At 40.4% G+C, this 17,203-nt stretch overlaps 2 protein-coding genes across 2 annotated transcripts; one reads left to right on the forward strand and one right to left on the reverse strand.

Moving 5' to 3' along the window:
- The first annotated feature begins 448 nt into the window (after positions 1–448).
- On the forward strand, positions 449–3,452 carry lrrc10b (leucine rich repeat containing 10B). Its single transcript, XM_089127876.1, has one exon. The coding sequence runs from the start codon at positions 1,425–1,427 to the stop codon at positions 2,646–2,648; it is 1,224 nt and encodes a 407-aa protein (XP_088984002.1). The 5' UTR covers positions 449–1,424; the 3' UTR covers positions 2,649–3,452.
- Positions 3,453–8,662: 5,210 nt separating this feature from the next.
- Positions 8,663–15,974, reverse strand: saxo4 (stabilizer of axonemal microtubules 4). The gene is made up of 12 exons (XM_089127877.1): positions 15,473–15,974; positions 14,868–15,014; positions 13,252–13,369; positions 12,995–13,139; positions 12,824–12,887; positions 11,986–12,065; positions 11,748–11,813; positions 11,544–11,630; positions 10,205–10,273; positions 9,514–9,608; positions 8,825–8,926; positions 8,663–8,738 (listed from the first exon to the last, which is right to left on the reverse strand). The coding sequence occupies exons 1-12, from the start codon at positions 15,588–15,590 to the stop codon at positions 8,681–8,683; spliced, it is 1,149 nt and encodes a 382-aa protein (XP_088984003.1). The 5' UTR covers positions 15,591–15,974; the 3' UTR covers positions 8,663–8,680.
- Between the last annotated feature and the right edge of the window lie 1,229 nt (positions 15,975–17,203).

The following is a 17,203-nucleotide window of genomic DNA, read 5'->3' on the forward strand; positions in this document are numbered from 1 at the left end:
GTGAAGATATTATGCAATTATGCACGTCCTAAGGAGCACAGAAATGTGTTTCGGATAATTTGCTGACAACATTTTTTTTTAAAACTCCAAGAAGGATTTTTATTTCCATTCATTTTATTATATTAGCCCATGCTTTTACATTTTTCTTTTTTTTAATTAAAATTTAATTTATGCTTACCTGTACGTAGCATATTTATAAATATGTATTTTAATATTTTTAATAATAATTTGAATATTAATGCCGGCTAGTTAGTTTAAACCTTTCAATAATTTATAATGAAAAATACAATCACGTTTTATTTTACAATACATATAGAAATGTTTAATATAGGCTATTAATAAATATTTTATACATTAAAAAAATAATAAAAATAAATGCGTTTCTCTATTGCATAACGTGAACTTGGAAGAGAGGAATTTGACCGCCTCCCTGTCCCCACGGAACACGTGACAATCGTGTGTAACTCGCATGTCCCTGTTTTGGTTGCTAGGGGAGAGAGAGACGGTTCATGGCAACGCTTTACGTTGAACTCAACACACACAGACACACACACACACGGAGAGAGAGGAGAAGAAACGCGACACGGATTTTGATCGTTGGATAGAAACAGGCTACAGAAATCGAGTCTAGCGCTTCTGGAAACTTTAATCATCTTGACATCTCCCAGAGGATTGTTGTCTGATTTAGGACCACGCAAACCGGAGTTACAGTTGGACATCATCGGTTCGGTTCACATTGCCGCCGGCCAGGTCACATCAGCGCGTGAACGAGACCGGGATCCACAGACCGGGCGGCCGGGACAAGAGCTGCGTGTGTCGGCAGAGAGAAGCTCAGCATCAGCCTTCACACTATCAAAACTGACAGACTGAAATTGAAAGTTTGTGACTGTAATGTGAGTCATTTAATGCTTTTAACCAATAATATATTTTAAAATAAATAAATAAACAAGTAACTATGAAATCGGGACGTAATATTGGCAGCTACTTTGACACTCATCTATAAAGTTTGAGTTCACATTACAGAGACACAATTAAGCTTTATTCCTCTCACAGTTGTACTTACTTTTTACAACAACTACTACTACTATTATAATCTGTTTTATAGCATGTAGCCTAATTATAAAATATTTGAAGCAATCCACACACACACACACACACACACACACTCAGAATGCCTCCTTGCTGGTGTCACTGCCGTGTTTGCTGACGTTGGAGCTCATTGTACAGGGACTGAGGGGAAGCCGCCTGTAGTCAGAGCACCATGTGTCGCTGTGCTGGCTCTGTCACTGCCGGGTCAATCCTACTGAGTGAAACTGACACGGGGAGGGGGGGCCAGCCCCACAGACCGCCTCACCCTCTTACCCCGTCCTGAAACACACTCTCGCCACACACACGGACAAACGCCGGGCTAGCCGGCTGAGGGTATGGGCAACTCGTCCCGAAAAGAGGCCGAGGACGAAGGAGGAGAGGAAAAGGAGAAGAAGGTTAAAGAGAACGGAGATGAAGAAGAGGAGGAGGAGGAGGAAGAAGAAGAGGAGGTCGTGGAGGACGAGGAGCTGCCTCTCGGAGTCGACGAGCTCTTGGCGAGCGGAGATCCCGTTTTGGACTTGAGCTACTACAAGTTCCGTCGACTTCCTCGTCAAGTCCTGGACCTGGAGTACCTGGAGAAGCTCTACGTCTGTGGAAACCGTCTCCGCGACGTCCCCAAGCGCATCACGCGGCTGCAGGGTTTGCGGACCCTGGCACTAGACTTCAATAAGATTGAAGACGTTCCCCTCTCTGTGTGCAAGCTGACCAATCTCACGTGTCTTTACCTGGGAAGCAACCGGCTGATGAGCCTCCCGTCGGAGGTGAGGAACTTGCAGAGCTTGCGCTGCCTCTGGGTGGAGAGCAACTACTTCCAGCACTTCCCCAAGCAGCTGTACGACCTTCCCAATCTACGCTCCCTGCAGATCGGGGACAACCGCATGCGCACCCTTCCCTCGGACCTGTGTCGTATGGAGGCCCTGAGAGGACTCTGGCTGTACGGAAACCGCTTTTCCGAGTTTCCGCGAGTGCTCCTCAAAATGGAGCAGCTGGAGATTCTGGACATGGACCGCAATAAGATAACAGAGTTCCCAAACTTGCATCACCTTCCCTCGCTGCGACTCTTCTCCTACGACCACAACCCTGTGAAGGAGCCTCCACGTGTAGGGAAGGAGGTGCTAATTGTCGGGGAGGGGGCCGAGGAGGTCCTGCAGGCCAGAGAGAGAAGGAAAGAGGCAAAAGAACGCGCCGAGAAAGAAGCGGAGGAGGCGGCGGCCGCCGCGGAGGCGGCTGCTAATCCAGTCATTCACGGGATACTCAAGAAACTCCGAATGAGCTCCGCCCTAAACTTGGCAGTCGCTAAGGAGAAGGAATCAAACGGGTCGGTTCCGTCAACAACAGCGGATGAGGACGGACTGGATAACGAGCAAGGGGCGGAGCCTGAGAGGCAGAGCGTGACGTTTCACGAGGCAGAGCTTGGGTATGACGACGACGGATTGGAGTATGAAAGGGAGGAGCTAATCTACGAGGGGGAGGGGTATGACGGCTACGAGGGGGCGGAATTGGAGTACGAGAGAGGCGAAATGGATTATGAATATGAAGAGGAGCAAGAACAAAATTGATACTATGGGTCTACTCTAGTCTACAGTGTGTCTGCAAACAGAATTTTTGCAATTCTGTGCACTACTCATCTGAAGTGTTACTGCGAGGGTTGCAGGTTCAGTCCCTAGGATGAACTGGAGAGGAACTAATTGGGGTCCTGGTAATGGCACTTAAGATACCCCAGAATGCTTTATGGGGTGAAGAAATAAAAAGCATCTGCTAACATTAACATTACATTGATGCGATTGATTGGAAAGTAGAAGGATAAAAGAATAGTTCATCCAAAAATGAAATATCAATTACTCATCCTTGTGTCATTCAAAACCTGCATGACTTTTTTCCACTTCCTCCCAATTTGGCAGTGTATCAGTAACACAGTTTCTCAAATACTGCTAAATATAGCTTCACTTCAGACGCCACGAATTAACGTTTTGCAAATACGCAACAGTTTTTCCACACAAGTACAAGTGAGTGTTGCTATTATTAGAAGGCATTATTGTTGGCCAGATCATTGCTGTTTGTTCAATCCTCAAACACAGGACTCTCTTCAATAATTACAGGGTTTAAGACTTGTGATTTGGAAAAGTCAACTGTGAAGACCTGTGAAACTGCACAACTTGCGTCAAAACTACATTACTGTGTGCTGTGTATTTCTAATTAAGAGCAGGACTCAAGATATTTTTCTTTGTGAGCGTGTGTAAGTGTGTCTGGAGCTCTACCCTGACACGAGTGCACTGTTTATAAGAAACTTGATGCTGCAATTGCAGCGATGAGTGTTGGTGAAACCAAATATTCTCTTATTAAATAACCAATGAGTTTGTCAAGCGTTTCAATGATTCATGTCTAGTCGGACTCTGATGCCAGCCCTGACTAGGACTGGTTAATAAAGCTATCTTTTTTCAATATACTGCATATATATATATGACAATACTTGATTTGTCCAAATTTGATTCAAATGTTCAATGTCAACAGTAAAAATCTAGTTAAAATTAAAGGGATACTCCACTTTTTTGGGGGAAATAGGCCCTCAGAGTTAAACAGTTTTTCGAATCTATTCAGCCGTATTTCTGATATTTAGAAGAATATCAGTGACCAGACAGTTCTGACTTCCATAGTAGGAAGAAATATATACTAATGAAGTCAATGGGACCAGAAACTGAATCTGGTTACTGATATTGTTCTAAATATCAGAAATACGGCTGAATAGATTCGAAAACGTTAAACCTCCAACTGTTGAGTTGTAAAATTAGCCTATTTACAAAAAAAGTGAAGTATCCCTTTAAAGAGATACTCCACTTTTTTTTTGGAAATAGGCTCATTTTACCACTGCGCAGAGTTAAACAGTTGAGTTTTACCATTTTCAAATCTATTCAGCCGATTTTCTGATATTTAGAAGTAGTTCAGTAACCAGATTCAGTTCAGACTGATCTCATGAAGTAGCGTGTGTATGACACGCCAATTCGTATTTCCATTTTTGGCGTGCTATCAAGACGCATAATCGCCTTTCAGCGTGTTTATGAACGCCGTTGACTTAACGTTATATAAATATATGACTTACCTCAACCCGTCCCTAAACCTAACCGTCACTGGGGTTAATGGCATTTATGACTGGAGATTTGACTGAGTGTACAGACACGCGGAATGACGCGGACGTTAATGGCGTAGACATATACGCAAACACGCGGATAGCTCAAAATGCGCAGAGATAACACGCCACCTGACTCGAAAGTGGTGTATATGTTTACGCAAAAGTCATGATGTTCAGTTTCTGGTCTCATTGACTTCCATAGTAGGAAAAATATATACTATGGAAGTCAATGAGACCAGAAACTGTCTGGTTACTGATATTCTTCTAAATATCAAAAAATCATCTGAATACATTCGAAAATGGTAAAACCCAATTAATTAACTCTCGGGGAGTGGTAAAATGAGCCTATTTCCAAAAAAAAAAGTGGAGTATCCCTCCACTTTTAAACAAGGAAAGTTGACCAAAATTTTCGCAAAATGAAATTGTGATTTATAACAAAATTTAACCATGTCTATTTTTACTAAAAAAAACATATAAGCTAAAATAATGCAAATTAATAGTCGAATCAATTTTTGGAAGTAGACTTTTGAATCGATTCAATAAAGGCCAATTAAGTTTGTGAATTGAGTGAGTTTCCACTAGCTGTCTGGCTGACATGATCTGAGACAGATGGGAAGAGCTAGCCAAGCTAGCACTAGTAGAAGTAAACGTTCTCTCTCTTCTTATACTCGAAGGACTCGTGCAGACAGAAGAGAAACATCAGGGACAGACGAGGAGTGGGGGTGCGCTCCATAAAAGGCCCGGGTCGTTAGTCAGTGATGTTTTGGGAGAAAGACTGAGAGACAGAAGCACTTAATGAGTAAATGATGAGCTCCCAGAACAAAGAATATAACAGATCCAGCAGGTTTGTGGGTTGGGTGATGGTATAAAAATGAAAATAGTGTTTAACACCAAATTAACACTGCAAGCGAGCTGTGTGAGAATCCAATCCAACTCCAACCATAATCAAAGAAGGTCTCTTCACTGCGAGAAGATGTAGACAACAACTAAAAATTCACTTTGTGTTCTATGGATGAAAGCCATTCTTTCTCAAAAATCTTTGTTCAAGTGAAATATAGAGGTCATCTGTGGAAATCACGGCCCTCTAATTTGCACGTTCCTCATTTGTTCATTCTTTCCTTCTGATATTGTATTTCACTCACATCTGCCAACTCTCTTATTCTAGTCAAGAAGTGTGTTTTTATTTCTCTTCCCCTTTTCTTCCTTCATCCATCATCGTGCTGTTTAAACTCTCTCTCCGTCTCCTGTCACTTCTCATCTCTCCCTGAAAGAGTGTCGTATCCCATCTGTTAAAATATTTACGTAACGCTATGAGCCTGTCATTATTGCTGCGAAAAATCTGAAACAAGTGTTTTGGCACAACCTGTGACAGGAAGTGGAGAAAACTGTGTCTCCGCCCAGATCTGCACTCCAGAATCAACACAACCCATCACGTATGAGCAAATTATGGCTTAGGCGTCTTAAAAAAACAGCCAGTTTTCAATTCGCAAAAACCTTTTTATTCAAATCGGCCAACAAAGTACCTACGGTATTTTATTGTGAGATCTCAGATGTCCAGGACTCGAGGCTGGCAGACAAAATAAAGGACCGTCTTGGCTGTTTAAAAGACGCCTAAACCTTTCGACGGGATGGGTTGTGTGGACTATGGCAGGTAGGTCTCGTTCAACTGTGGAAGACATTGAACAATTGATCAAAAAGTGATTCGATGGTTGCTGAAGTGTTGCAATTTTGGTACTTCAAGGTTAAAGGCTCGTTAAAACGAGAATGACTATCAGTGTTTGTTCCTCTACTGAGAATACTATTTCAACAGCCATTTATGAGCACTGTGTATTCATATCACACACTAGCTTTTAAGCAAATCACACTTTACACTACGTCCCCAGGCTCACGGCGTCCCAGACACCAATATATTAATGATTCATAAACGATGAATCACTGTATGGCCATCTGAGATTTCAGTATAGGTTATTTTTCAGTAGTATTACTGAATGTACATGTTATTTGGTTTTGGTAGAGCATTTGGTCCCGGAAACAGATCCAATGTCAGCGTATCACAATTTTGGTCAAACCCTTAATCAAAAGACTTGTGTTATGAACATGAATGATACCTCAAAGTTGCTTGGCAGACCAAAAAAACAACACCAACAGAACACGTCTAATAATCTCTCATCTCAAAAGATTTGATTTCATATTATATGACATCTTTAAAGGGACACTGGCATTGCCGTTAGTCCTGGATTCTCAGGCGCCAAGTATCGAGTATCTGTGGAGCAGCGGAGAGCTCTGACACAGTCCAGACCCGAGTCTCTGTGCTTAATCATTTAGTGGCTTACTGCTAGTTTACGTTAACGCCATTCTCCCAAGGTCAGCCGCATAGCACGCCGTGAATGAGCACCGGACTGCCTCCGCGGCGCTTGAAACCTCATACCCTTGTTACAGGCACTCACAGTAATATCTCTGTCACTGCCAGATCTCAGCAGAAGTCATCCCGTGTCTGAAATGTAATCCGAGCCATTGTGACAGCGTGTTAGCACACGAGAGGAGGGGCCGTCATGGAGGATTTTGCTCCTAAGTAGGGCATGTTTGCAAGTTCTACATGTCAGTTGGAGGTTTTGCACTGTAAGCTATTAAAAGTGGAGATGCAAGGCTGGGAAACCACAGTGCGAGAACTAGATTTTCAGACTTATGTGTGCACTGCGCGTATTGCCTGAATGTTCTGGTTGGTTGCTAGGGTGTTGCTATGTGGTTGTTTAATGGCCCACCTTGAAGTCTATGATAATTTGGTTGTTTTTCCCCCAAAACACTTTATTTTCTACCATGCATATTTGAGGTTTCCTTTAGGTCCATATAGGTGTAGGTGCATTTAGCGATTTGTTCAAATCACTTAACTTAAAAGGAGTAGTTCACTTTTAAAAAAACTTTTGCTGATAATTTACTCGCCCCCAAGTCATCCAAGATGTCCATGTCTTTCTTTCTTCAGTCGAAAAGAAATTAAGGTTTTTGAAGAAAACATTCCAGGATTTTCTCCATATAATGGACTTCAATGGGGACCAAACGGTTCAAGGTCCAAAAGACAGTTTCACTGCAAACTGTTCAAAGGGCTTTAAACGATTCCAGACGATGAATAAGGGTCTTATCAAGCGAAACGAGCGCTCATTTAATAAATAAATAACAAAGTTTACGTTTTATAAGCTCAAATGGTTCTGTTCTGTTTTTTCGTGTCATTTGGTGAATTCAACGAACAAAATGAACGAGTTGACTCTGAAAAAGATTTGTTCATTTTGATGAACGAGTTCGAACAGGAGAGTCACGAACGCGCATCACAGAACAGAGCAAGGCGAGCATTTGAGCTTATAAAACTTAAACTTTTAAATGGCCGCTCGTTTCGCTTGATGAGACCCTTATTTATCGTCTGGAATCGTTTAAAGCCCTTTCAAGCTGCACTGAAACTCTCATTTGGACCTTGAACCGTTTGGACCCCATTGAAGTCCATTATATGGAGAAAATCCTGGAATGTTTTCTTCAAAAACCTTAATTTCTTTTCGACTGAAGAAAGAAAGACATGGACATCTTGGATGACACGGGGTGAGTAAATTACCAGCAAAAGTTTTTTTAAAAGTGAACTACTTCTTTAAGTATAAACGATAATAGCTTTTTGAATTTAATTGACTGCTAACGCTCAAACTTCTCAATTTGCTGCCAAATAGCAACACATCAGCAACCATCAAACATCTTACAACCGCTTTAGTCACTTTTCAATTTGAACATCCCTTTCTCATGAGGATTATTACAGGATCTGCCTGCGTGGGAGAGTGAACATTGGCCCTGAGATGAGAGAGAGAAGCTTACACACATGCAAAAAAACAACATGAGCGGGGACCATAACTGTGCCCATATGCCAGCTACTCGGTGCCACTCCTCTCTCACCAAGACAGAAGTCATGCATACAGTTCATGTGTGTATCGGGTGTATCCATCTCAATCTGCTGACCAGGTTTTTGCATCTAACAAACATTCCTGTTCTTGCATTCAATCTTACAGAAATCATTATGTTGCTCATCACTATTTAAACGACTTGCTGTCAAAATGATTGCTGATTTTAATAATTCACGGCTCAATGCATTCTAAAACAGTGTGTATCTAAAAGTTGCCATGTGCTGCTGTGCAGTTTTTAAGGGTTAAGAGTGTTTTTTAGGCATGTTGTTCAAACGTGGAGCCCCTTTTCAATGTTATATCGTTTTCGAGGTATTTTTTTGTACAATTTGATTGCTAAAATAATCTCTTCAGTGTTTTGATAGTCACAACGTTTAATTATTAGAGTTAGAGTGTTTTTTTTTCAAATCACTAACCCTAAGTATGATCAATAGTTTTAATTATGCATCCAAACAAATCTAAATATAAGCAATATAATTTTGTCTGAAAATATCAAGTAGAAATGATCAGGCTAAAATTGACAGTATGTGGTTTAAATCAATATTTCAGATTTATTGCGAATCAGGACATTATATCCACTGAGATTATACCTGTGTGAAAGAGGGAGACACAGGATGTTATTAACAAGTGTTCAGCTGTACATGACCGACAGATGTACATGTGTTGACGTGTGTACCTGTCCGTGTCTCGTCCACTGTATCCGCTCTCTCTGTGTCCCTGTACGCCTCCTCTCATCCAGTCTGATCTCTGCTGCTCCACTAATGATTGCTCACAAAACCTGCAACATTTATAAGGTTAAAAAGAAACCATTTTTAAAACAACCATCCCATCTGCATCCAATCAGAACACATTCATTCCCAGAGCAACCAATCAGAACACGCTCATTCCCCCAGCAACCAATCAAAACACGCTCATTCCCCCAGCAACCAATCAGAACACACTCATTCCCTCCAGCAACCAATCAGAACACACTCATTTCCCCAGCAACCAATCAGAACACACTCATTCCCAGAGCAACCAATCAGAACACACTCATTCCCCCCGCAACCAATCAGAACACACTCATTCCCCCAGCAACCAATCAGAACACACTCATTCCCCCAGCAACCTATCAGAACACTCTCCACACTCATTCCCCCAGCAACCAATCAGAGCACACTCATTCCCCCAGCAACCAATCAGAACACACTCATTCCCCCAGCAACCAATCAGAACACACTCAACCCTCTGATTTGAAAGAATGCTTCATAATTTCCTGCAGTAGTCGTCCCCGTCTACAGGGCACAGACCGTCAGGTTAAATAAATGAGCAATCAGTTTTGCGAGTCAAGTACGAGGAACACACACAGAGACAGACGTGACTCACTTGCTTCGGTAGTGTGTGAGGAAGTGTTGCGGGTCGGCTGGTGCATGCGAGAGGCTTGTGATGTTGGGGGCGTTCAGGACGAATCCTGATGAGGCCTGTGAAATACAGAACGGACCGTACACAAAACCATTGTAGAAACCCCTCTCTACAAAATATACTAGATTTCCAATCATCTCTCGAGTGGATGACTGTTGTTGTTGTTGTTGAGGTGAATGCTTTTGTGACATTAAATCGGAACTGGCACAAAACAGCTTTTTTAAGGAGAACACATTTTGCTCAATCTTTTTTACTTCTTGACTGTGTAATATAAAGGAACAGCACATCCCGTAACATCATTTACAGCTTTTCATCATCATGTCATTCCAAACCTATATGAGCTTCTTTCCTCATTTGTGAGACAGAATGTTTACGCTCACCGTGACATTTCCAGTCATTCAAAATTAGCATAACTAGGAATGTTTATTGCCAATTTTGAGATTCCTTGGTGACGTGACCTGATGTGGTATATATGAATGTACTCAAATATGGATAAATGAAAGCTGCAGAGGAGGAAAAGATGACAGAAAGTAATATGGGTGAGTAAATGATATTTTCTTGGGTGAACTATTCCTTTCAAAGGTTATTCATTAAAAAGTACATTTAAATCTACTAACAGTCATAGTCAAACAAATATAGAGGGCAAATAATGGACCTTCGTGCCAATGGACAATGTAGTTAGAGCAGGTCTAGTCTTCTGTCTGCTGTCCTCACTGAAGCCATCCTGTGGGCACAACGTCCAGAAAAAACCTCTTGGTCAGAGAACTTAAAGGGTACATATCATGCTTTTAAATCATTCATTTTTACATATAAATCATCCCGTTGTGGTCTATATAACATAACTGCAATGCTTGGGTCTGAATTCCTCATTATTATAGCTCCACAAGCCCCTTTTCTGATGTGCGTCTGTGAGCGACCCGTTTCAAAGCGGCCCCTTTAAATAAAAAGGAGATGCGTCACACCCCGCCCGCTCTCCAGGTCCATGAGTTCACGGTCGGTTCAACTCCCCACGTTCGGCCATTATTAGACATATACGATTATATACGATACCTTCAAAGAACATTTTTATTCACACGTTAATAAAATGTCAACAACAGAAGACTTGTCCATCAAGCCTTACATATTCCAGCCAGAGCGAGCGAGTCGATAAAGACGACGACGAACCTGCAGAACAACCTCTTCTTCATATGGATGTATTGGTATGTGAGTTAACTGTTTAGTGTTATTAGTGAAAGTCAACTATTTCTCCAGCAGACTGACAAGATAAATGACTACGGTCTAATCTTACCACAAACAATCTGTATTGACAATATGATGCGTTTAGAAAAGCACCAAAATGAGCATTGATGAAACTCAAGAACAATAATCCTGCAGACGTGTAACGTTACTTCAAAACTAAAACAAAGAAAGACAAAGCTACTGCTAAACCATGACCACCATGTTTTTTAAGAAAGTAAAGTACTTTATTTTTATTAATGATATTTACAGCTTATGGAAATGCTCTGTTCGTCGTCTCCAAAGATAGAAGTAATTTACCTCTCATTCAGACGAAGTCGATCGGCAGTCAATCCTTGAAGTGCTTCAGGTCACTAACGTACATCCAACAACCGAACATTTTGACTAGCCGTCTCGTAACTTCTGCATCATTGAGCTCGGACTACAAAATCGGAGTGAGAAATAATAATGGCGGATTGCTCGAAGTGTTGGACCGGTAGTCAATGTCCTTATTCGTCAGTTCCGCTGCAAATACGGTGACGCACTTGTTCAAAAAACGTCATAGAGAACAGAAAAATCTGAACAGGTTGAAAAATATGACCAAAACAGAATATAAAGATATAAACGAAGCACCTGAAGAGAATAATTTCATCTTTTCTGTACTTATAAACACTCCAAATATACAACAAAATGCATTTAAGGGCTAAAAAAGTGGATTTTGCATGATATGTCCCCTTTAATAGAAGAGTTTATCCAAAGAGTGAGAGATTAGTACTCACTGAACCGGTCAGAGGTCTCTGGGTGTCTCTTGTATATCCAGTTTCTCGAAGTGCACGGAAGGCAAGTTTTGGTAATGCTTCGCTGCCCTGGTACACACACACACATACACACATTAAATAGGCAAACCTATTCAGCTGACGCAACCTCTAAAAATCACATGAATGTGGTGATGTTGATGGAGAGAGTGATAGCGGAGAGAACACCTGTAGGAAAGATCGAGGCAGGAAGTCAGTCCTCGTCACACTTTCCTGTATCCTGCGAGCGTCGTCCTGACAACCATCATCACCCAATCAAAGCAGAGAGTCAGTATAACAATGGGAAAAGGATCTGATGATGTGACTCTCATGAATACAACATTAGGAATTATGGATATGTGCTGTTGAAAAAAATGTCTTGACAATGACTTTGCCAAAAGAATGATGAACTGACACACACACACACCATGTTAATGTGTTGAGGGAGGAAGGTGTTCAGTTGTAGATTGGTTCCCTCAGTGTATCCACTCTCTTCTCTGGGTCCAACTAAAACACAAACACAGTGCTCTGAAAGAACTTTGAATCTACAAAGAACCCAGTTAAAGGGATAGTTCACTTTGAAATCAATTTTTGGTGTGTTTTATCTTACCTCAAGGGCATCCAAGATGTAGGAGTCTTTGTTTCCGCAGTAGTTTCAATTTTGATATTTTTAGGTCAAACCGTTCTTGTCTATCAGTCATATAATGGAGGTCTATGGTCACCACCTCGAGTCCAGATTAAACATGATTTAATGACTCGTAAATGTAAGTACACATTAATGGCGTAAGACACGAAACGAGCGGTTTGTGTGAGAAAACCAACAGTATTTATATCATTTTTACCTCTTGTAATCGTCACAGTGAAAGGCAAAACATCCGAAATCTCTGTGTAAACAATGAGTGTCGTACACACGCGAGAGATCACTTTCGCTTTCCGACTTGGACGTGGCTGTCGTTACAAGAGGTAAAACGATATAAATACTGTTGGTTTTCTCACACAAACCGCTCGTTTCGTGTCTTAGGCCATCTTACATTTACGAGTCATTAAATCATGTTTAATCTGGACTTCTCTGTGCACGCTCTTTGAGGTGGTGACCATAGACCTCCAGAACGATTTGACCTAAAAATATCAAAATTGAAAATACTGACACCTACAAAGACACCTACATCTTGGATGCCCTTGAGGTAAGATAAAATACACCAAAAATTAATTTCACAGTGAACTATTCCTTTAAGAAACCCATTTTTTAAAACCACATTATTTACCCCAAACTCTGAGGCGGTGAGGATTGTAAGTGCCTTTATATTCAGTCTGACGGGATGCAGCTCTCTGAGAGAGAGAGAGAAAGTCAAAGAACAATGAGGCCAGGGTGAAGTGACATGGCACGGTGCCCTTGAAAGCTGCTGCGTTTCTATGTGTGTGTCTTTGGCTCTTACAGCTTTTGGCTGAGTTTGGAGCTGCAAATACCCACTCTCTCTGCTTCTGGACCCCGAGCAGGCCAAAGAGTCCGTCCCGTCGGGCAGAGCCAGACGCCGGTAATGCCGCTTCGATTGAGACTCAAAACTGTCCAACAGTGAGAGACTAAGAGAGAACAAAAAGGCAAAAAGTGTTTGTCTAAAAATGATTTAGAGAGGTGCAATAAGGTTTTGGAGTGTATGTGTAATTTCGAACACACACACAATCTGGGCCATACCCAAACTGTGGATTATCATCGCGGTCCAGGCTGGAGCTGTAGTACAGAGCAGGACGGTGGTTAGCAGAGTAGCCCGTCCTAAAATGATGGCCTAGACTTGGCTGGAAGAACTCCTTACCTGGATAAAAGAGGACAGATTCAACATCTTGTATTCTACAGCACAAAAACATCTTACAGTGGAACTAATGGGTTTACATGACACCATTTTCAACTAAATACGGAAAATCTTTGTATGCGTTTTGGCAGTTTATTTAGACGACTAGGCAAGGCAAGGCAAGTTTATTTATATAGCACATTTCATACACAATGGCAATTCAAAGTGCTTTACATAGAAGAAATTAAAATAATCCAAAAAAGAAATCAGAATAATTAAAACAGTTTAGAATAAAAAATAAGAAATAATTACAGCATTCTGAGGGCCTAAAATGGCAAACTTGAAAAAGGGTTTCAAGATGCATTTTTCTAAAGCGATATTACAGTTATTGTAGGGTTAAATACAAAAAAATGAGAATTTGTGACAACTGTTACGTCATGTTCAGTCTATAGGCATATAAGTGTTTCTTTACAAAGTGACATCATAATACAGCGTTTTTATTTTGCAAAAATCGCTTTTTGGTCTTTAGTACATCGTTGTCATTAAATATGCACCACTATTGATATTTTATCCAACAATTATATTTATAATTAATATGTCAAATCTAAAGAGTAACTTTTTTTAATTAAGGTATAAGTCACCAAAAGTGTTTATATTCGCACCCATGTCATGTCAAACCTGTATGCCGTTTTTTCCCCCCTGTAGAATACAAATGTAGACGTTTTAAAAAGTAGTCATAAAAGTGATCTAAATGACATACAGGTGAACTCGAAAAATTAGGATATTGTGCAAAAGTTCATTTATTTCAGTAATTCAACTTAAAAGGTGAAACTAATAAATTATATAGACTTAAGCCTTTGTTTCTTATAATTTTGATGATTATGGCTTACAGCTTATGAAAACAAAATTAGAATATTGTGAAAAGATTTTCATAGCTGTTAGCCATAATCATTAAAATTATAACAAATAAAGGCTTGTAATATCTCCCTTTGCATGTCTTGAGTCAATATATTAGTTGAATTACTGAAATAAATGAACTTTTGCACAATATTCTAATTTTTCGAGGTTCACCTGTACATTATTTATATTCACTGATAATAAATAATGTATATTATTTTATAATATATTTATTTATTTAAATAATGTATATTATTTATGATAAGATAATTATTCACTTGGTCCAGGTTTGATGTTTATGACAAAAAATTCAAAAAGTATAAAATTCTCTTTTTGTGTTCCACAAAAAACAACATGCAAGTCTGAAACATAATACAAATTTTCTTGCTCCGATCTAGAGTTATTTCAAGTAAGGAATCAAAACATTATCATGTGCGGTAGAAAAGATGGATGGCTGTTTATATTTCAAAATATGGCAGAGAAAAAAAAGTCTATTATTTCAAATTGGAAAAATGTGACCCGATATAATCTGGCTTCTGAAGCAATATAAACAGGCCAATGTCCATAATCATATGTAAACACGCAAAGTATAGTTAGACTGAATCTAAGGTTGCTGTGTGATCACCATAAGACTGTCTGAAGGAGGTGCAGTACTGGTCGAGGCCAGTGTTAGTGGGACGCCCCTCTGGTCTGCCTGTCCCATGCGGAGGCTTGACGGCACCCGAGGGTCCAACCATCTGTAACTCTGACTGCAGCACAACACAATACACCACTGCACAAACACACCATGACAAATGTATCGACACATTGTCTTATTTTAAATACCATCCTGGAAGAATTAGTTTGATATTCGACATTTTACAGTACATCACCTTGAAAATTAACCATGGCTTTACAACAACAACAACAAAAAAAAAAACATGGTTATTTTAGTGGTAACCACAATGAACCATGGTTTTGCTACAGTAACTATAGGCTAGTTAAACCATGGCATTTGTAGTAAAACTGTGGTTATACAAATGGTAATCAATCTGCCAAAAAACTACAATTTTACTCCATTAAAACCACGGTTAATTTTCGTAAAGATATCAACTTTTATTTACCTTTTTATTTATCTTAATAGCGTCATTTAAATGCGCACTTGATGGGTCTTTGTATCATGAAGCAACAACTACTGATATTATACATGTTTTTGCATGATTAACACTTAATAAAACGCTTCGTCCGTACCTGTCGCCCCTCCTTGAAGTAAGCACACCTGTGTGCGTGCTGTTGCTCTTTTATCCCAGTTTCTCGTTACCAGGCTACCGTATGTGTGACAAGCCGCGGGACTAAAGGTAACGGCCATAGATCTCTAGAGATAAGGAGAGGTCGACGTCTGCACCTGGCGGCCATCTTGTCACAGGCAGCTCGCTCACTCGTAACCTACATGTACTATTTAAATAACCATAATTTGCTCAATTTTCGACCGATTTTCAAACGGTTTGGTTTGTTATAAACGTCAAAGATGTAGTTATGACACAGCATACTTATGAATAATAAGTGTATAAATAATTAATCGTCCAGATAATTATAGCCTCGTTAATAAGGTTTGTAAGAAACCAAACCGTTTTTAAATCCGTCAAGATTATGAGATATGAGTATGTTCGTGTTGACCATTCAGCTTACATCAGCTTACCTGTGACAAGATGGCCGCCGGTGATGACGATAGAAACTCCGCCTTAATAAATCTAGCCTTTATATCTATGGTAACGGCTTTATGCACCAGAGAAACGTGGGCGCCGTCATCATCTTTAGAATATTGTCTTTGAACTTCCGTTTTTGCGGTCGCTAGTCTGGTGAAGTGGATTTACTTATTGTTGAGTTAACAAAAGTTATCATGAGCATTGTAATGTATATCATAAGCATTGTAAAGCAAATGTCTTAACAAATGTTGACCGGGAATTTTTTACGAGCAGTTCATTCATACAACCTATGTAAGATCGCTGTGGAAATACAGACCGGAAGTCAAAATCACGATAGCAGCGCTGGAAAGGGGCGGGGCTACATGGTCTATACTGCACTTGTTCAACATCAAGTTGTTTGAAGAATATTCACATTCAAACTTTAGCTGGTGGAGATTAAAGGTAAGAGAAACATTGTAAAAACGAAAAGGGACACTTTCACGGCCTAATCAGAATACAGGCATGACATACAAGCTAGCTGCAAGCTATCGCCAGATAGATAGATAGGTAGACAGACAGACAGACATTTAACCAGGTAAATTAAAATTAAGTTGCTAAAATGTATATATAGAAATTCGTCTCAGAAACTTAATTGTGAGTTATATGAATTAAAAACAAGACTCACTTTCTGTTCCCTTCATACTTTATGTTTTTCTTGCCTCTTGAGAATGTACCTGAGATATCGAACGTCATGGGATATTATCCAGCGTCACTTTAACAGATGTCTAGACTTTGAAGCGGTTCATCAGCACAGATCTCAGTGACTGTGAACGTATGTGACCACATGGCGGCGCTGTTGTGCTGTTCAAATCAAGCACTGGACTGGCATCTGCAGTCTTGTCACTCCACGCCCCATGTCCCATGATGCACATGTCATTATGAAATATTCACAGTATTGAAAGTGTGCTTATATTATTATCAGGTCCCAGACACACTTAACAACTGCACAGTCTGAGTGGCCTTGTGCATGTGACAGCTGAGGTTATTTGCATAATCTCCAAGCGAATCATGACATAACACTAACTAACATTACTCTCCGCTCTGGAAAGATAAAGTCAAATCCATCATAACGACACCCGCGGTCCACCTGTCTCCCACATTAATTCTCTCTCACCTTCACTGAAAGGGCGTCGTCGCTCCTATCTCCAGCCAACGAAGGCATAATGTTGCTCCTGCAGGGTGGCCTGTTCGATCGAGCGGTGCATGTAGGCATGACTGGCCTTGTGAATAACGCCAC

Source organism: Pimephales promelas, chromosome 25 (genome assembly GCF_988280905.1).
Source record: "Pimephales promelas chromosome 25, fPimPro1.hap1.1, whole genome shotgun sequence".
Lineage (NCBI taxonomy): Eukaryota > Metazoa > Chordata > Actinopteri > Cypriniformes > Leuciscidae > Pimephales > Pimephales promelas.

Coding starts and splice junctions, on each gene's coding strand:
- lrrc10b (XM_089127876.1), top strand. CDS start 1,425: ATGGGCAACTCGTCCCGAAAAGAGGCCGAGGACGAAGGAGGAGAGGAA.
- saxo4 (XM_089127877.1), bottom strand. CDS start 15,590: ATGGCCGTTACCTTTAGTCCCGCGGCTTGTCACACATACGGTAGCCTG. Junction 13,370..14,867: donor CTCCTTCAGACAGTCTTATG/GTGATCACACAG, acceptor TCTTTTATCCAG/GTAAGGAGTTCTTCCAGCCA. Junction 9,609..10,204: donor CATTGTCCATTGGCACGAAG/GTCCATTATTTG, acceptor TGTATTTCACAG/GCCTCATCAGGATTCGTCCT.